Raw genomic sequence first — 21,224 nt, 5'->3', positions numbered from 1 at the left:
GAAGTGCACGGTTGGCCACTAATAACACATGTATTTACTTTTAAGCCACCGTTTAAAATGTCTTTAGTCTTTAGCCACTGCTTTAATAAACTTTAACTTCCTGGACGAAAATACCCTTCTACTCATGTCCTTAACCTTTGTACTTAACTTCAGGACTTCAGGACTACATATCCTTAACTTTTGAACTTGGAACTCTAAGTTCAGGACTACATGTCCTTAACTTTTGAACTTGTAACTCTAATTTGCAGGACTTCAAGGCATAATGTCCTTAACTTTTGAACTTGGAACTCAAACTTCAGGACCAAGCGTTCTTAACTTTTGAACTTGTAAGTCAAAGTTAAGGACCTATTGTCCTTAACTTTTGAACTTGTAACTGTAAGTTAAGGACTGTTTGTCCTTAACTTTTGAACGTGTAACTGTAAGTTAAGGACTGTCTGTCCTTAACTTTTGAACTTGGAAATCAAAGTTAAGGACCTATTGTCCTTAACTTTTGAACTTGTAACTGTAAGTTAAGGACTGCCTGTCCTTAACTTTTGAACTTGTAACTATAAGTTAAGGACTGCCTGTCCTTAACTTTAGAACTTGTAACTGCAAGTTAAGGACTGCCTGTCCTTAACTTTTGAACTTGTGTCCTTAACTATTGAACTTAACTTTAGGAATTCAGGACTACATTTCGTTAACTTTTGAACTTGAAACTCTAAGTTTAGGACCATGTCCTTAACTTTTGAATTTAACTTTAGGACTTTAGGACTACATGTCCTTCACACAATTATCTTTGTCCTTAACTTTTTGGCTTTTTACCATATTTTTCCTAATTATGTGTTGTTTAAGAAAATCTAAAATTCACTTCTTTTAGAAAACTAAAAGTCGCGTCCTCCCACGTTGTGATTATTATGAGTGAAACCAAGCAATTCAACTCCTGAAAGCAGACACAAAAGAAAATGAGAGGCTTATAAAATTTATATGATTAATGCATTTCGTTTCTTCTGCTCAAAATTGGGTTTCATATATGAAAATAATGGAAACATTCATACAGACCCCAGAATGCCATTGCAGAAGGAGAAGTGGAGCTGTAAGGAATGGATCTGAAAATGGCGTATTTCCGTTTGGGAAGGAAAGGGTAATACTGCCTTTTCATATTAATTTTAATAGACTAGTGGCTACTTTTGCTCAGCATTAAAAATGCCGAATAAAAAGTAAATACCACATTAAAAAGTGGTTACCCCACGCAATTTTTACTAAAAAAAATTCCAATTTTTTTCTAAAAAGGTCCATCTAGCTAATTCATTTAAAATTACCCGGCCCAAATATATTGTCTGCATCATCTCCACTTCGTTCCATTTCTGTTTTCCACACACGTTTGAGAAAAACTGCATCTCTTCTTCCTCACTCGCTCAACACATCACTCAGCTTCTCCTTTCTCAAGTCTCAACCAGACCAAACATGTTTTTCCACATAGTATTAGAGAGAAACATGCAGCTTCATCCCCGTCACTTCGGCCGTGACCTTCGCGACAAACTCGTTTCCAAACTCATGAAAGATGTCGAAGGCACTTGCAGGTTTCATTTAAATAAAGCAAACCCTAATTCATATCGAATTTTGCAATTTCCTTTCATTTAACATTAAATATCGTTTAAATTGATTGCTTTAAGATTTTGGGTTCTTCAGTGGTCGGCACGGTTTCATTGTGGCGATTACTGGGATCGAAAGCGTTGGGAAAGGTTTAATTCGTGACGGGACAGGTTTTGTTACGTTTCCAGTGAAGTATCAATGCGTTGTGTTTCGACCTTTCAAAGGTGAGATTTTGGAAGCTGTTGTTACCATGGTTAACAAGGTAAGAAATGTTTCATTGCACTAAAGTTTTGTCATGATTCACATAGCTTGGAATAAAATTGAATAGTCGACTCCAACTAATTTGTGATTCAGAATTAGATTGATTGATTGACCTATAGATATGTTCTTTACGATAGTGGTGTCCAAACCAACTTGTGCGCACCTTGACTATTCTACCTGGTCCTTGTAGTCAATTTGGAAGAAGGAGAACTTAAGCTCTATGTACTACCTCTCACTAGCACAATTACCGGGCTCGTAGTCCATTAGGAAGGAGGAATGAAGCTCTATGTACTACCTCCCACTACCACAGTTTCAAGGTAACTCTGCTTACCAAGGTTTAGGCAGATTGGAGAAAGTTAGCTAGTGTTTTATTAAAATGGATCATGATTCATATAGCTTGGAATAAAATTGAATAGTCAACTCCAACTAGTTTGGGATTCAAAATTAGATTGATTGATTGACCTATAGATATGTTCTTTATGATGGTGGTCTTGTGCGCACCTTGACTATTCTACCCGGTCCTTGTAGTCAATTTGGAAGAAGGAGAACTTAAACTCTACGTACTATCTCTCATTAGCACAATAACTGGCCTTGTAGTCCATTAGGAAGAAGGAGAAATGAAGCTCTATGTACTACCTCCCATTAGCACAGTTACAAGGTAACTCTGCTTACCAAGGTTTAGGCGGATTGTAGAAAGTTAGCTAGTGTTTTATTAAAATGGATCATGATTCATATAGCTCCGAATAAGGGCTCGAATAGAGTGGACTTGATGCAGATGAATTAAATAGTTGAATCCAACTAGTTTGGATTGATACTAAGATTGATTGACTGACCTATACATATATGATTGTCAAATATTGTAGATAGGACTTCCAAGGTAAAAAAATGTTCATTACATTAAAGTTGGTCATGATTTCTATGTAGTGAATAAAGAATCTTCAATAGTGTATAAGGGATATAGACAATCATATAGCTGACTCTAGCTAGTTTGAGATTGAGACTTAGATTAATTGATTGATGGACTTACAATCTATTTTATGATTGTGAAATATTGTAGATAGGACTTATCCAAGGTAAGAAATTTTCATTGCATTAAAGTTGGTTATGATTTGCATAATATTGATTTGAGATGAGTTGAGTTTAAATGGAGCAACAAGTTCAGTGGGTACTGAGACATAATAGTAGTTGTTGTAAAGTTGGTAATGATTTATATAGAGCGAATAAACAGGCTTGAATAGTGTAGAATGGAGGTAGGCTATCATATATCTGACTCTAACTAGTTTGGGATTGAAACATAGATTATTGATTGACATAGGATACATTATGAATGATTAATTGATTGGCCTATACATATTTATGATTTTGGACATTGCATTTGCAAGGAAAAAGATTTCATTGTATTTATGTTAGTCTTGGTTAGGGGTGACAAACGGGCGGGTCGGGTCGGATATGAGCATGTTGAAAACGGGTAATGCAAAAACAGATAAATTATCCGACCCGAACCATATTTAATACGGATAATAAATGGGTTAACCAACAAATAATATGGATATCCATCCATATTATCTATGGCTTCTTGAATATGATCACTTTTGGGAGGAGTCTTAGTCTCCCAAACTTGAGGAACCCCCAATTTGAGGCTTTACAAATGTAAAAGTTAAACACATTAGTTATCCATTTTCTAAGTGGATAATATGGTTCTTATCCATATTTGACCCGTTTTTAAAAAGTTCATTATCCAACCCATTTTTAATAGATAATATGTGTGGATAACTGATTTCTTTTATCCATTTTGCCACCACTAGTCTTGGTAGTGAACTCTAATTAGTTTTACAAGATAAATTAATTGCCAGTTAGGAATCAAATGAGTCTCAATAGAGCAGAACCAGAATGTATATAGAAGATTCATATATGTAGTCGATTCCAAGTGGTTTAGGCGGCATAGTTGATCAATTGATTAATTGGTTAAAGTTAATTAAGTTTTTTCCCTCTACCTATAGATACTTATATGTGTGGAATATTGCAGATGGGATTTTTTGCTGAAGCAGGGCCTGTGCAGATTTTCGTTTCAAATCATGTGAGTTTTTCTCGGATCTTGAATATTTAGACCAGCATATATTGCTGATCCGCATACCTGCTGTACATTTTTTAAGCATTGCATACCACTGGGGCACCCTGCTATATGCATGAGTGCATGGATCAAATTTAAATATGGAAATTTAATATGAAGATGAAATGTAATTTGCATGTATTTTTTGTTGTAGAAGCTTGAATATCAACTTCTATTAGAAAGGCAAATTGTTGATTCTTGAAACATGTTTTGGTTCAAACTTAATAAAATGTTTCCACATTTTCTTGTAACTTTTCTCGTTTATTTTGGAAACCCCTTTGGTGATGCAAGCTCTCAACTGGTTTGTTGAAAGTGGATGACTCTATCACTAGAGCAAACCCTCACTAATGCAACTATCTTATCTGTATTATAATGAGTTAAATCCATAAAATATTCAGGATGAATCCAGAATTCGATTCTTATATAGTATTAGCTTTAACTTGAATATCTAGTTTGAGTTTATGCTTGACTATATTACTCGTATTGGTTAAGTGTTCCACCAAGCGAACTTAAAATAAATAAATAAATAAATATTGCGCCAAGCTAATTTAGTACTCAGCTAATATAAGTAGTGCCTTTAGAATTATGCTAGGACCAAATTGTTCATGACACTCATGCTAAACATTTTTAGAGTTAAATTATATTGAGTTTACTACCTTAAGTGAACTTCACCGGTCCTAGGTTATGTATGCGTGACTAGTGGTCGGAAATGTAAGCCTCTGATGGGAATAGTAATAGTCCTCGAGTACATTCATGCTTCAACAGAGTTTATAAACCAACTAAGAAAAGATGGTAGATATTATGTAGCCAAGTGATAGAGAATGATTTGTACACTTGAGGAGTAGTCTCTTATCTCTTATATCATTTTGGTGCACCCACGAGATTCCTATTTGTATTGAGGTTTGGTTGACTCTTTTAGAAAGCCATATCTCTTTGTAAGGTCTTCTACTTTTTGGTATACCATATACTTATACAGGTGATTTTGGCCCTTCATTAATAAAAGCTCTTACTTTACCAGATATGCAACCAAGTGTCACATAATACTATACTATAGTAGATGACAGAATTGAGAATGCCAGCGTCTAACAAAATTTAATCTAATCTATCTCCATCGTTGTATTTCCCTTTTCAAGATAATGAAAGCAGTTTATTAGCACAATGGATCTTATCAAAAAAGTTTATTAGAACAATGGAGGAATCCCATATAAAAAAACATACAACATGAATAACTGCTATGTGAAAAGATAGTTTTACCCTTCTTATCCTTTTGTATTTACTTCTTTAATAACTTACCCAGCTATCTTAGCTATCACCCAACGCTCATATCGAGCAGATCCATAGTCACGACCTGTTTTCTGAAAAATTAAGGCGGCACCCGATACCATTTACTTGCACCAAGTGAACCAACTAATCTGTTCTACCCTTGGCATGCTTTGTACAACTTTGTGCAATCTTTGAGAAGAAGTAAATCATAAACTTTGAAAACATCTTTAAACTTTCATATTCGTAACGTCATAATGAAAAGTGTTGTTCTTACATGCCATATAAGTGCTTATGCAAAAAGGGGAAACCATAAGTTACATCTTCATATGAAGTCTATAAGACATGAAGAAAGGATGAAATACACGAGATGGAAGAGTTTTGGGCTATCCCACAAAATAAATGAAATACCAAAAAGGAAATGCCTCCACTGTAAGCAAAAATGGAGCTCACTAAAGGTCTGTGGAATGTGAGGGAGATTCTAGCTTGCAGTCTGATTATCTGCGGCACCTATACCTATAATGACATAGTTAAAGTAGCGTTCCCACAAGGGAGCATGAGCACGACTTCCTCGTAGTGAGTATCATTGATTCCCTCACTAAAGCTGGAATGATGACTTAATAAAACATGATGTTTAAAGTATAAATTCTTAATGCGTGATATAACATTAAAGCATTTGAAATCATTTAAAGCAATTCTTATGAAGATCTTAAACATAAGCTCAAATATAAACTTGTCTTTTCAGGGGAGTGCCATTCGACTTTGACATTCTTTCTTATTTAAGTCACCATATGACCAGTATGACGGGCGATCCCTGCCCGATCGATTGGGACATCTCCCCATGTTGCCACACGGTTTTACGTTTCTTTGTTAGCATATGTAGTTGCCTTACCAGGGCAACTTGTCGTACAGCTGAGTCAACGACTACTACCATATCTTGGTACGAGTAGTTTCAGGGTAAATCACAGTCCAACCAAGGCTTCGAATACCCTTCTTATATATATATCTAAGGTGGCTCCCAAAACACTTGATAAAAGCTTTTACTTTGGCACATTAGGCCTAGACTTTGCATAACTTTATCATTCATAACTTGTCATAATATTCGTTACATGAAAACATAATTCAAGTATTCAAATAATTCTTGGAAATTTATAATGAAACTTGATAACTTTCATAGAATTTAAGTCAATTGAAATCATGTAAACATAACTTGAAAGGGATCAATTAAACACTTATATTATGTCACTTTAGCAATTGAAACATAGTTCAAAATATTTATAGATAATGCATACTCACTCATTGCAGTTGAACACACATTAATATTCTCAAACATTTTATCGAACTTGTTGAAGGCATGAACTTAGTGAGAAAAGACCTTAACTAAAGGTACATCTTAACTCACCTCAAAATCTCTTCAACTAAACATATGCTCCAATGTGTCCAAAGAAGTTCAACAATCTACATAAAATTAAATTCCATCAACAACTGTCCTTAATCATATATCCTAATGGGAAGTGTAATCAATTAGCCAATGTTTTTCAATTCACCATTTCGAGTCTTTCTGTTATAAATCAAGTCCACCTACCCCATTCCCATACTTATTTCCTTAAAATCATAAAAGTTCTTGTTTCCAAACACCCAATAATTATCTATCATCCCCCCCCTCCCCTCCCCCCTCCCAAACAACCTTCCAACCATTACCATTAATGGCCACTGTTAGGGTTTATGAGCCCTCAACATTCAATCACTAACAAATCTCATAAAGACATGTAATAGATAAATTGGGAATGATGAATTACCTAAGTAGACCAAAATTTGAAAATTAAACTTTGTAGTGTTCTTGTTCTCTTTGAAGATTCGGAAGAAAACCTATGATCTCAACGTAGCCCCATTTTATTACCAATGTTAATGGGACGAAATTATCACAAATATGCCCATAAAACTAACCTCAGTGGTTAGAGTTGCCAAAGGCGGCTTTTGAAGTCGTGCCCTTGGGTTGGAAGATGAGAAAAATGAACCAAATCACATTATGGGGGCTTCTTCTAAGCCCTAGGTATGTAGGCATACGTGCTGGCAAAGCCAGGACTTGCCCGTGCACATGGAACCTCAGGATGCATGCCTCGCCCTGGGCAAGCACGGGTATTCCCCGACAGGCAACCTTCAGTAAAATGCTCATAACTTTTTGTAGAAATATCCGAATGACTAAAACTTTGAAGCATTGGAGACTAGAGTTTAAGTGCTTTAAGTTGATATCTTATTCATAGGCAAATATATTATTCATTGCTAGTTGAGACCATTTGAAGGTAAGCCTTGTGTCACTTGTTTGGATCTCTGGCCCCTTGCGTAGTTTCCAGCTTATATTGTTCCTCAGGCTTCCTTTAAACTCCAAATCATTTCCATTTCATGCCAATAACCTATCAACCATACTTCCATTTTTTCAATACCTTGATTCATTTGATTAGCGCGTAATTTAAAATGACTTAAGCTCAAACGCTCTCGAAATTTAGCTGGGCACTGTTGGCTCTGCAATGCTTAATTGCCTCATAATTGTATCCCTCTGTAATCAACTCATTCTTGAGTTCCTCCCTAGTGCATTTGTTCTCATTTCTCTTAGACAAAGGAGACAGAAGGAGAGTAGAGGAAAAGAGAGAAAAATTTTGGAATGAAAGAAGAGGTCTTTGCTGTGTCTTAAGGCTATGAGGGAAGAAAGTAATATCATTGATATGCAAGTTTCTTCTCTGTTTTATAATATGATTGAAAACAACGGAACAGTTTGAATTGGTTTGCCATACAAAACATGGAAGAACTCTTTGGTTCCTTGACCAAAATTTCAAAATGAAAGTTGAAGGGCCCCCTAGAAAGGAATAAAGGCTCAATTTTCTATACCTGAACTTGTAACTTAGATCATCGTACTTTCTCCATTTTGTCCTAGCAGACTACATGCATTATCTTGGACAAAGAATAAAAGATCGTGAATGAAATTGGTGCTAAGACATTGTTTTTTTGTTTGTTTCAGTAGACATGAATTCAAATACACTAAGATTTCTTAAATTCACTTAGGTCTTATTACCTTTTCCATCTTGTCCTCCTTTACTGTATCCTTTTTAAAAAAAAAAAAATAAACACGCATTTTATTCAATCTCTGAAACAGTACATTGGTTTGAGGGAGTTATTACATCTAACAAATACCCTGAAATACATTGCAAGATAGATATTCTATCTTGGATATATTTGAGATGAAGTAAATACATGTGGTGAATGGAAACTAAGTCAACGAGACAACCAAGACTTAGTATCCAAACTCTACATGAGATCCACCAAAAAATTCTACAGCTACACGTATACAGGGAAAAAACAAGGAGGCTCGATGTGATTGTAGATATCTTCTTGTTGACGTAGCGAAAGGCAGGAATGCGCCACCTATCCATGTTTAGAAGGCCTTTAACTTGAGATGGAAGCTCAACAAACACTTGGTAAATCTGGGAGTGAGCAGAAACATGGCTTAATGATGCCACTTTGTGTGCAACGTGATTAGATTCTCTGAAACAATGATTTAGAACAATATGGCCTTGCCTCATAAACTTCTTGATGTCTTCTACCTCACTTGAGATCCTCCAAGGAGTAGCATTAGTACCTTTTGACACAGCCGACCAGTAGTTTGGAATCACTCTCGGCAATGATGTATTGAAAACCATTATTCAAACACCAATTGATTCCAACCTGTAACGCACCCAGTTGTTGGTCCCAGGCCCCAACGCCAATGCATAAACATATAGAAAATGCCCATAGATATTTCTGATCACCCCCCTCCTCCACATAGACCATTCTTACAACTTCCATCTGAGTTAAGTTTAACAAAACTTCGGGGAGGTCTTTCCCACTTAACTTTGATGGGTTGCTTGAAAGGAATAATGTTGTTCAGGAGTTGAGAAATTGGAATTTTCTTCCAATCTGAATCAAGCTTGATTCTGAGGAATTGCATATAACCAAGCTGAGAAATGGAGAATCCTATAAGGGATACTGTCCTATTCACTTTCAACCTTCCATTTACATACCTAATATCGCACCTTGCTCTCCAAATTTCCGAAGTAGCAATGATAGGCAGACTTTTAAGGATGAAAGAGTTTATAGGATCTGAGCTCGTTTACTCCGTCAATTAATAAGGATCTGCCTAAAAGGCATTCTCATGAAGGTAATACCCAAATGTTTTGTGCAAATCCTTTACTGTATCCTTTTTCTTGAACAAAGAATAAGCGGTCGTGACTGGAAGTGGCCTAATACATGCTGTTATTCGGTTCAGTAGACGTCAGGTCAAATGCACTTAGAGATTCTTTAAGTTTACTGCTCTACACTTCCGTAGTTAGTATGTCTAGTGGCTAGTGCATATGCATAGCTTTCTTATTAGCACCAGGAGTATAAGGACTCATCTTAGTGACTTAAGTTATATCTTTGAAAAGTTTGTAAAAGTTGTCTTGCTATCTCGAAAATTATTTACTAGTTGGCAGTGAAATTCTATCTATTCGAATTATGTTTGTTATTTATAGTTTAGAGTATCTCTGATATATGTAAAAGTAATTATTCTTTTCCCAGTTTATGCTAATATACACTCCATTTGATGCATGTAAAAGCTTATTATAGGCCTTTTCCTCACATTTGTTTGTGTTGACCCTTGGATTTCCTGCAGTTGATACCGGATGACATGGAGTTTCAGTCAGGGGATGTGCCAAACTATACAACTTCAGATGGTTCGGTATGTAATATTTATTTGCCTCTATGTTGCTTAGGTCCTCCAAAAATGCTGCAGCACCCATTTCGGATCCTTGATGACGTCCAATCCTACTCTCGATGTGAGTAATAGTACGGTTATTAGCCATGATAAACCCTATTAGGTTGGGGTCGAATCCCACGAGGAATGTGTGTGCGTGCTAGAGTGTCAAAATGTGTGAGAACTTGATGTTTCCTAATGTAAGCTACAACCAAGAGAGTGATTGTTCAATTACTTCTAAAGATTTCTAAAATTACTAAACTAGGCTAGGAACTTTATCGAACACGTTAAAAGTTGTTTGTTTTCTAATTAGAGAAAGACCGGGGTTATAACCTCAGTATGGCATAAATAGTTCTTGGGTGTACTTAGCTTGCCTAAATGTTAGTAATTATGATTCAGTTACTAGCTACCCACTAGAAATTTTTCAACTCTAGCAAGCTTATCCCTAGAATGTTCTTCCAAACACAAAGGAATGCACTAAAACCCAATTGATAATGAACCAAGTAGAGATCTCCCTATTCCTAGTTTGATTTCATTAACCTAGCTTCATTAATTCCTTAATAAGCTCAAATCCTTGCTACTTGTTAACTACCCAATCCAATTTCACCTTTCCAAGTAAGAAATAAACAATAGAGGGTTTAATCTAGTGTCTGCGACTACCAAGTTAACAATAAAGCATGAAAACAAGTAGATAATCACAACCCAAGTAATAATAAACAAGATATAACAGATACACATTCACATTAATGCCATAAGAGTTTATAACCTAGCTATAAAGCTTAGTTACTCATACTAGAAATGGAAAATAAAAGTTGGATGAAAAGATAAACATAATTAAAGACTAATAAAGTAAGAAAATCCAAACACAATGGTGAAGACCCTCCAAATCCTTGCTAAACTAGGTTAAAAACTGGTGTGTTACTCTAACGAATGAAAAATGACCTAATAAAATGAGCTAAGATTCTATTTATAGTAGCCTGAAAGTCTCGACAAAAATGCCCTTGCAGTGCTAAATCGTGGAGTCGAAAATATTTCGTCTCCACCTTTTTGCTTGTCTTCCATTCTTGTCTTGCTTTAGATGATTTTCGTGGATTGAAATCGTGGAGCGGAAATATTCCGTCCACCTAGACAGATTTTTTGTCCAAAATCATGGAGCTGAAATTGTTTCATCTCCATGTTTTTCTTAGTCTTATAGGCTTGAACATTTAACCAAAATTCTTCATTTTTGGGCTTTAGAAACGGTTCCATGGGATAATATCACGGGCACTATTTTCCCTCTTTCTTCGGTTTTCCAATTCTTCAATCTTTTGCTCCAAATTCCTTCTCTTTTTATCTTTTTGATCAAATTCTTCATCAACTTTTTACTTTAGCTCAAACACATTAAATCAACCAAATTAAGTTAGTTTAGTCTATTAAATTCTACTCAAAGAACCTTAAAGCTCACAGAAAGGTATGAATAAGTTGGCATTTTCGCCAACTTATCAACTCCCACAACTTTAAGCTTTTGCTTGTCCTCAAGAAAAATAAAATGACACAAAACCTTAAAACATCAAAGCACCGGAGTTTTATGACTTTGGTTGGCACCACCAATTAATCAAAAAACATGAGAGACATCCACAAGAATTTTCAATTTCAAATTTCGAGATCAAATGCTAAATCATCATTAGAATCAAGAATCAATCAAACCATGACAACAAAGTTTCAAATCTTGTCTCTTTGTCACAAGACGACCCTTTTATCTCTCATTCATCTTCATTGGAAAATGACACAATCCAATTCTCAAGATTTCATGTACCCTCACAACAACAATGGATCCCAAACACACAAGATTGCATTCAACACAAAAAATGATAAATCAAAGAAATATTCCCCAGTCTCTCAAAATATGTTCAAGTGCACATCATTAGTAGTATAGGCTTGCCCAGTTGCCCTTCATGTAGATCTCCACTAATGTAGGCCTACCTAATGAAGAATCACATAGGGCTTAAGCGAGTTGTAATATAGGTTTTTGGTCAAGGGTAGGATATCAATTTGGATACATAGTGACTAAAGACTACCTAAGCACTACAAATTGCAACAATTCAACGCACACTTCCTTGACAAAATCTTCCCACACTTTTTGCTCCTTTTTTCAATTTTATCACCTTGTCAACCCTTTGATTTCACGATTCATCTTTTTTTCAATTTTTTTAATTTTCTTTTAAATATATATAGGTAGGGTATCAATATGGTAAAATGACTTTCACCATCACATCAACTTCATTTATCTACAATGTATTTTCCTATCTCCTCCCCCAATTTTAGGCTAAAACCTAAGTTGTAGCTTTAAGTGCTTAAGAACGCCGCGACATCAAAAGAGGTCAACACAAAGGGGAAAGGCTTGTAATATGATTGCCAAACTAAAAGGCTAAAGGTTCATGGGAGTTTGGCTAGGATAAACATGCAATGGGTAGGCAATTTAAGGTATAATGTCACGATTGAAGCCCATGGCACGTATTGTCCGCTTTGGGCCTAGACCCGCACGAGTTTGTCTTTTTGGGCTACGCCACCTCGAGCCCCGAAAGCGCGCATACCATGTGAATATGTGTCATGCCTTATAAAGCTCTTCACTTCCTCTCTTATTCCGATGTGGGATTTGTCTAAGGTGACATGTGCACCCTTATTTAGAAGCTTGCCAGTCTAGAAGCCTGCCAGTCCTGCTTGACCCGCCCTCATCAGCCCGGGGCATCACATTCACCCCCCTTAGGACTCAGCGTTCTCGCTGAGGTTTGCCCCACTATCGTACCGAGGGAGGTTTGGCTTTGATACCAAAACTTGTAGCAATCCTTTGGGAGGATGCCTTTTACGAAACAAAAGCTAGTTTAATACTTACAACGTTCAAAAGAAACTAATTTGCAAAAGATATTCATAATGATTTAGTAGCGGAAATAGGCCCATGCGAAAAAGTTTTAAAAGGGAGACATTTTTCTTTTCATAATACATTTCGCAAAATATCTTAAATGAAATACAATATCATAGTATCAATTTAATGTGGTAGTACCCTTCTTGAATAATCATACGTTGAAGTAACGTCCTAATGAAATTATATTTTCCATTCAGCACTACTGCAAGTTCATATTATACACGAATTTCAAACTTAATATCAAAAGAAAACAATTCTCTTCCTTTGTACGTAATTACAAAGCAAACTCCTCCTCTGTCCATAATTACAAAGCAAAATGTGAACTTAGTACATGACACGAACCGAGTTATTAGCATACCCCAAAACAACAAAACAAGTCACAAGCTTATGGTCTTATTGTCCAACAAGCCTCCAAATTTTCATACATAAGTGTAACATATGGATCATGTACAAATCCCAAATCTATACAAAACTTAGATGCGTATGCAAATGCGATCTTAACTAAAGCTCCCAAAAGTCTATCTAAATGGCCATCTTTAAATCTCTTCCGGAACATCTACGATAGAGAACAACTATCGCTTAGCGTAAAGCTCATGGCGTATAACTTTGGGCTTAGAGCCATTAGATTCTCCAATTCCCATCAGTCATACATAGCTCAAATGAGATAAAAGAAATCATGTAAACAAGTTTATCAAAAGTATCAAATATCTAACTCCGAAGAGATTCCAAATATCAGTATTAGCATTTAGGGGTATGCATTCGATTTATCGATTCGATTTTGACCCTTATCGATAATTACTTATCGATTATCGATTTATACATATGCTTATCGTTATCGTTTCAATAAGGTTTCGATTTTTTCGATTTCGATTTATCGATTTTTGGGGCTTATCGATTACACCAATAAGAAAATTTGCGGGATTCCACGGAAAGTATATTGCTATAAATACGCCTAACTAATATGGACAAAAAAAAGCTAAAATAAGACGAACACCGTTTATAACATAAAAATTATGTCAACAAGCACATGCAACGAAACTAAAGTAAGGGATCAAATGTATGTCACCAACACTCCAACAGTATAAAAAAACAAAACAAAACAAAATACATCATCACGGATAATTTTGTTTTCCATTAATTTGAACTTCATTCCCTTGAGCTTTAAATATGATCATTCCTTTAAGTGTGGTAGAGGAAATAATAGGGTTAGGGACTTACGGTAAAGGAAAGGGTATTATAGAATAAGGGTAAAAAAAAGATTAAAAAAAATTTGTCTTTTTAGTATATCTTATCGGTTTATCGATAAACCGATAACCGAAAAGGACAAAATCGAAATCGAAATCGAAATCGATAACTCGATAAGGAAAATTTCGAAATCGAAATCGATAAATCGATAAACCGATAACAAATAATCGATTCGATTTATCGGTAAACCGATTCGAATGCACACCCCTATTAGCATTAAAAGGCAAGTGTCAAGAAAGCTTATAAAATCACTTCAAGAGAGTTTGTCAAATAACAAATTTCACCCAATATGTATGTCATGCCATCAGACAAGCATAATCAAATATCAAGATGGACTAAATCCCTAAATCAAGTAGGGTCGAGACCCAATAATCAAGAACCATATTAAAAATGGCTTTCTAGGTCGTACTTAACATGGAGAAGTTCCATGACTAAGACGAACCACAAATCCAAAGTCAAGATGGCAAAAGATCCGAGTCAAGAGGCATGCCGATATAGGCGACAATGTCACAGCCACAAGAAGGACAAAGTCCCTACAAGAACGCAAATTGGTCAAACAATCCATACAAGTGAGCGATTTAGCAGATATCTAACAATGCTTAGAGATAATACCAATACAATTATGTAAAGTGAAGAGGAAGGAAACAATAACTCTAGATAACTCAAATATTCCATCAAGTAAAGATGTTTCAAGATTATACACAAACCTTGGTGTTTTACAACACAATACGTTCTACCACAACTTGAGGAGTTCAAATCTTCTATGCTACAGACCAAACCAACTTGTCCACTTCCTCAAACAATTCCTTTTAGCTTGTACAAGAGTATATATATATATACCTTAAATACACAATAAATACCTATTTAGGTTTGGTGAATCTGAACGTCGAAACTAAACATAATATCGGTGAAAATCACCCTAAACTTTCAAAACAGAAATTCTGGACAGCACAATTGTTGCGACTCAGTTTTGAGGAGGTAAACGAAAAAACTAGATTTTGTGGTCTTCATGAAAGTTGTAGATATATGTCTTGGGGTTCCAGAGAAATTTAAATCACCCCAATATTAGTTTCTTATAAAAAGTTATGCTCAAGATACTAACAATAGTACATGGAGGGTTTGCAAAACAGAAATTTGGGCAACACCTGCCCTGTACTTTATCACCCCTTTTCGGGTAAATACAAGCAAAATTAGGTTTTGGAGCCTGAACAAAAGTTCTAGAGCTATGAAATAGCTTTCCAGAACAACTTGGCTCACTTAAAACGGAATTTTATACGAGGAGATATGCTAAAAATATTAACAATTGTCTTGAGAAATAAAATACGAAGAGGGGCAGCTAGACCGAGTAGGGGTTCGAATCTATCTCTTCGAAAGGGATGAACACCGTGAAGTCCACCCTTTTAGCCTAGAGGAAATTTTTAAGCAACTTTGTGATGAATTAACGGATGGCGGGACAATGAGTGATGAACCTGTAGAAGTGGTAGCTATGGGTAAGAAGAGTCGTATTCCCGATCATAAGGGTTTGGTAAACTTACCTCAAACGTGAGAAGTAGCTTGTGGCTCAACTGAGACAAGTCTTGTGATCTCTTTCGTCTCTCCTCCCTGTCTCAATTCTGATTGATTAGCTTCTTCCTTCGCGCAAGGTTGGTGATTTGGTGGGAAAATTTGATGAGATGAGAGGAGTTTTGGGGTTTTATTTTGCTGGAGAAAACGAATTTGACGAGGTGGTTAAAGATATTTCACAAAGGTGATATATATCATCTTGGATAAGGATGAAATAAAAAGGTGGCTGCCCAAACTTTTACTTCTTTTGATAGATATGAAAGAGTGGCTGCCCTAAACATTAAATATCCACTGTATTTCATAACAAATTTATCAAAAAAATAATAAACGTTAATCATAGCAACACCATGAAGCTTCCTTATAATTATTAACACAATCTAAAGTAAACAATTTTCATATACCGTCAAATTCACATAGGGAGTACGGAGTAAATATATCCCTACTCTCCCTCTGTTTCAATTTAGATGTAGTTTGACTTGGCACGAAGTTTAAGGAAAAAAAGAAGATTTTTGGAATATGTGGTGCTAAAAGCTTAAGGAGCAAAAGCTTAGTGGAACCATGATATTTGCGCAGCTATATGAGCTTTTCATTAAGGGTAAAGTGAGTAAAATAAAAAGTTTAAAGTTAAATTGTTTCTAAATATAGAAATGTGTTCTTTTTGGAATGGACAAATAGAAAAATGTGTCATTTAAATTGAACGGAGGGAGTATAAAGATATGGTCAATTGTCAATGGATTCAACTGGAAGAACATGTGATGAATCTAAGCGATATCTTCTAAGCATAGAAACATGAAAGACATTGTGGATCTTGTCTAACTCCTGGAAGAGCTAGTTTATATGCAATTGGACCAACTCTCTCAAGTACTTCATATGGTCTAGTAAATCGGGGACTAAGTTTTCCTTTTTGGCCAAATCTTGGCGCGTGAGATAAAAGAGCTTAGAAACAAGAAAATTTCATTAGTGAAAGTCTTTTGGAGAAATCAATCTTTTGCTCCAAATTCCATCTCTTTTCATCCTTATTGATCAATCCTTCAACTGTTTCCTTTTAGCTCAAACACCTGAAACCAACCAACTTAAGATGGTTTTGGTTATTAAGTCATACTTAAAGAACCTTAAAACTCAAGAAAAAGGTATGAATAAGTTGGCAAAATGCCAATTTATCAGTCCTTCAAAAATGCACTAATTTAAGAGGATCCCACACGTGTACTGCGGCATTTTCGGAGGATCGGGCACATAGATTTGCTTTGCTTACTCCGGCTGTTCCCTTTCAAAAACTTTCAGCTAATAGGTGTAACTCAATAATTGATTTATTCATCTGCTGCAGGTTAAAATTCAGAAGGAAAGTGAAGTTAGATTGAAGATTATTGGTACACGTGTTGATGCCACAGAAATTGTATGTCATCAGCTTCCCTCTTAATTTTGTGAAATTTCCTAGCGACCTTGAGTGATGCCCTAAAATTTTGATAATATTCTAACTATGTACAAAGTTTCCACATTAGGTAATGATAGCTGATTTTTTCCGATATGGTAACATGGTGACTCCAACCCCCAACCGTAAGGTTGGAGGTGGTAACAAAAAACTGATTTTCTCCCATTGATTCAACAAATAGCTGTTATAGAAAAATAGTTGTTAGAGACATTTGCTCTGGCCTCTTTCGAGTTGTCATTATGAAGATCCATATAGTTTTTAATGTTGACCTCCCTTTTGAATAACTTTTACTAAATTTCGAGTCATAAAGTTTGGATTTGTTATCGCCACTTTTAGCTAGTGAATCCATGTTTTATTTATTTTTGGGGTTGGATGTGGGGTTATCGAGGGACATTAAGTGGCTAGGATAAACTAATGACTGTAGAAGGTCCTGAAGCAGAGAAGAAGGAATATAAGAGAAGGAATATCTGGATAAAATAGAGATACTAGGAAATGTTATTTGTGCCGACTATTATGCTAAAAAATCTCTTGTGGTTGGGATATGACCCCAAAGAAGTAGGGTAAATTCTAAATGCCGATACTGTTAATTCCTCTTTGGATAGTAGATATTGTTACTGGTACTCTTGCAATCGGTTTAATATGTACTTTACTTTAGGTTTGTATTCCGGATTGGGTTTATTCTTGTCGTGATCGAATGATAATATTAAGTTGTCAACATGAGAGTGTAAGAACACAATGAGATTCCGTTCTTTGGGAAGAGCAGAATCATAATATTTTTTTTTCCTGAATGATAATATGAAAGGGAGAAAGAGAAAAGACCATAGGCACTGCAACTTTTTTATCAAGGATATACAAGCATAGGTTCCTAAGATAATTTCAAGCAAAAATAAGAACTCCAACATTTTATATTTACTTAGTGTTGCATGGATTCTTCGTTATCTCCCTCACATGTTGGTTCGCGTGTCCTGTTTCAGTTCTGTATTGGTACGATAAAGGATGATTTTCTGGGTGTGATCAGTGATCCAGGCGCAAATGCTTGAAACGCGCACATACTTGACCTTTGTATATAGCTGCTCCTGTACCTTTTTGAGGAGAAGTGATGTTTTCATCGTTGAAATATTGTAATAGAAGCTTCATGTAATTTCCTCTTGAGAACGAAGCCCAGATCTAGTTGATTTATATTCTAGGCCAGATTTGTATCTGCAGCTAGATTCCAAGGTAAGGTTTGTCCTCCTTACTTGTACTTTCCTCTTTCCTTTTTGAGGTACCATTAATTTAAGTCCACACTGGTGTTCCGCCTGGGTGGAGATGTTCATCTCCTTCTATATTTGAAAACATAAAAGGTTATATCTCTGGTTATTTGGGTTAATGAGGCATTTCAACAGTGTTTTCTATTAAATGAGATATCTGTTGAGGGTCAGTTTGTTGTCTTTCTCCTATTATGACATTTTTGAGTTCATAGAACAAATGAGCTCAAGGTTTGTGAACCAGTGACATCAATAGGTAAGCAATATGTTATTCTACTTTTAGGGACTGCGTGTAGCACTAATATGTTCTACTCCCTCATACCATTTTATGTTGTACCTTATTAGTCCATTTAGAAAAGAATGGTATTACTTTAAGCTCCTCGTTGGCCAGAAATCTTATTGCATGATTAAGACACAAGTTCCAAAAGTCTTTCTTTTTTGCATGTAAAGCAAAGATCATCTTTTTGGGTTTGATTAGTATTATATTTTTTTAAAAAAGATTTTGAGTTAGGCACTTGCCTTAAGATCTATTTATTTATGTCAAATTAACCCAACTAATCTTGGCCTAAAACAAACTATGCAGGCAGGTTATATATTAACACGTTTTAATCCTTTCAAATTTTGTTGACACCTATTCAATTGAAGTTTAATCATAAAGAAAAAGAAAACCAACAATTTTAGTTCCTAGTATAGTTAACATGGTGATGACACCCTGAAGTGGTAGAGTATTTCTGTTGAAATTAAGCCTATAGATAACCTAGTATGTCAAATAAAATCATCTCCAAAACTGAAAATCTATGCTGTTAGTTTAATATGTTGCTCCATTCCTTCTAAGATTTATCCCAAAAAAGGCATGTGGATAAAGTAACTCAATGGCACTTGTTAAAAACTTTGGCATTATTTGTATTATTTGTCCAACTTTATTACTTTTTCTCTCGTGTCTGAAATTGGAAAATTTTAGACGGGCAAATGATAGTGATGAACTCTCAATAGAAAAGAATTTGTATTCAACTGAACAATTGTCTTGGAGAACCATCAAACGCCAATTTAAATGGCAAAACAACTGCAACCCAAAAATTTACAAAGATAAATAATGAAGAGTCAAATTTGGACATCGTGTCACAATATGAGAACCCCTTGGTTATGGTGTGCTTGAGGATGACTTCGACTTCCGGGTAATAGGCAGCTTGACCGCCTTACCCGACGTTGAAACACAAGATGAAGCCATGTCGGCCTTATGAACATGAAAGACAAAAATCTAATCATATCGAGGAGGTGACGGTGATGGTGAAGAAGGAGAGAGTGAGTTATAGTAGTAAGGTGGTGGAGGGTATGGTGGCGGTGGTGGCTTATAATAGTCAGAAGGATGCTCATATTCCTAAGATGCAACTGGTTTCTTGTAATGATTTTCCTTTGACATAGCTGGTACTTTGTAGTAGTTATCTTTTGGTACCGACAGAATATGGTACATATATTCTGGTATATGAGTAATTACCTTGTAGTAGTCATTTTTTGTACCTTGTAAGACCCTTTCTTAGACACTGATGGCACTTTGTAATAGTTTCTTGAAACTGAAGGCACCTTGTGATAGTTGTTAGATGCGGTGATCTTTTATAGTAGTCATTCTTTGGTAAAAATGGTACCTTATACAGTCAAATTTCTCTGTAACAGCCTTGTTTGTTCCGAATACTTTTGGATGTTATAGCGAAGTGCTGTTATAGAGAACATATATTATAACATAACATGAAAATTGGTTCCGAAAAAAGCTCGACTTTTATAGTGAGGTGTTGTTATATAGGAATGTCGTTTCAGAAAGGTCTGATCGTACTAATAATTAGACATCAAAGGTACCTTGTAGTAGTTATTTTTCCGAAGAGATGACGCCTTCTAGTGGTCTTTAGGTACATTTGGCTTTGGCACCTTGTCATAGTGAGATTTGGCTATATGTGGTACATTGGTGTAGTAATTTTTTGGTATCTTAGGCATCTTGTAGTGGTTCTTGGAGACTTGTGGCACTTTGTAGTTTGTCAAACTTGGTTGGTATATTGGAGTAGTAATCTTTTGCTTGGGATGGCACTTTGTAATTGTTTTTTGACACCGGTGGCACATGATAGATGTCAGCCTCGAATACTGCTCTTGGTACTTCATTGTATATTGAAGTGTCACGACTCAACCCCGGTCGTGATGGCGCCCAGCACACTGCTAGGCAAGCCCGACTATTTAGACAACCTTGACCGATTAATCACAGAGGATAAATAAATATTCACAACTAAAATACCAAATTAAATGCGGAATTTCTGAAATAATTTCTAACATCGAAACCCCAAAATAAAAATACTAATCAGCCCACAGGATCTGGTGTCACAAACATGAGCCTCTAATACAGAATATTCACCTATCACAAGTCTGTCTAGGAAAAATGCGAATAAAAGGATAAAGATAGATGGGAGAGATCAAGGCTGCGAACGATACTCTCGGATACTGCTGCTCAGCTAAACAAATCCTCACTCACCCTGTGGTGCACCTGGATCTGCACACAAGGTGCATGGAGTATTGTGAGTACTTACAACCCAGAAAGTAATAAATATAAATAAAGTCTGAGGATAAGAAATCCCAAATAAACACAAAGTAAAGCTATAAATACAGTAAAACAGCAAAGACAATTATAATAATACCACAACAGATAAAGAATAGATGACAATTAAAATATGCAATGCAACACATAAACCGGTACTCTCCAGTACCCCGCTGCGGCGTGCAGCCAGCTCCATTTATTTAACGTCGACGGCACTCACTGGGGGTGTGCAGACTCCGGGAGGGGCCTCTTACGGCCCAAGCGCAATAATAAGCCATCTCGTGGCCTCAATCAG

At 35.9% G+C, this 21,224-nt stretch overlaps 1 protein-coding gene across 1 annotated transcript; it reads left to right on the top strand.

Moving 5' to 3' along the window:
- LOC109213941 (DNA-directed RNA polymerase II subunit RPB7) lies at nt 1,326–18,527 on the top strand. Its single transcript, XM_019377786.1, has 6 exons — nt 1,326–1,559; nt 1,669–1,834; nt 3,860–3,910; nt 9,888–9,953; nt 17,003–17,071; nt 18,082–18,527. Exons 1-6 carry the CDS (start codon nt 1,444–1,446, stop codon nt 18,145–18,147), a joined length of 534 nt encoding a protein of 177 aa, XP_019233331.1. The 5' UTR covers nt 1,326–1,443; the 3' UTR covers nt 18,148–18,527.

The sequence above is a fragment of the Nicotiana attenuata genome, chromosome 2, assembly GCF_001879085.1.
Source record: "Nicotiana attenuata strain UT chromosome 2, NIATTr2, whole genome shotgun sequence".
Lineage (NCBI taxonomy): Eukaryota > Viridiplantae > Streptophyta > Magnoliopsida > Solanales > Solanaceae > Nicotiana > Nicotiana attenuata.
The sequence above is the reverse complement of the archived record's forward strand: the minus strand, read 5'-3'. Positions and strand labels throughout refer to the sequence as shown.

Coding starts and splice junctions, on each gene's coding strand:
- LOC109213941 (XM_019377786.1), top strand. CDS start 1,444: ATGTTTTTCCACATAGTATTAGAGAGAAACATGCAGCTTCATCCCCGT. Junction 9,954..17,002: donor ATACAACTTCAGATGGTTCG/GTATGTAATATT, acceptor CATCTGCTGCAG/GTTAAAATTCAGAAGGAAAG. Junction 17,072..18,081: donor GTGTTGATGCCACAGAAATT/GTATGTCATCAG, acceptor GTCCTGTTTCAG/TTCTGTATTGGTACGATAAA.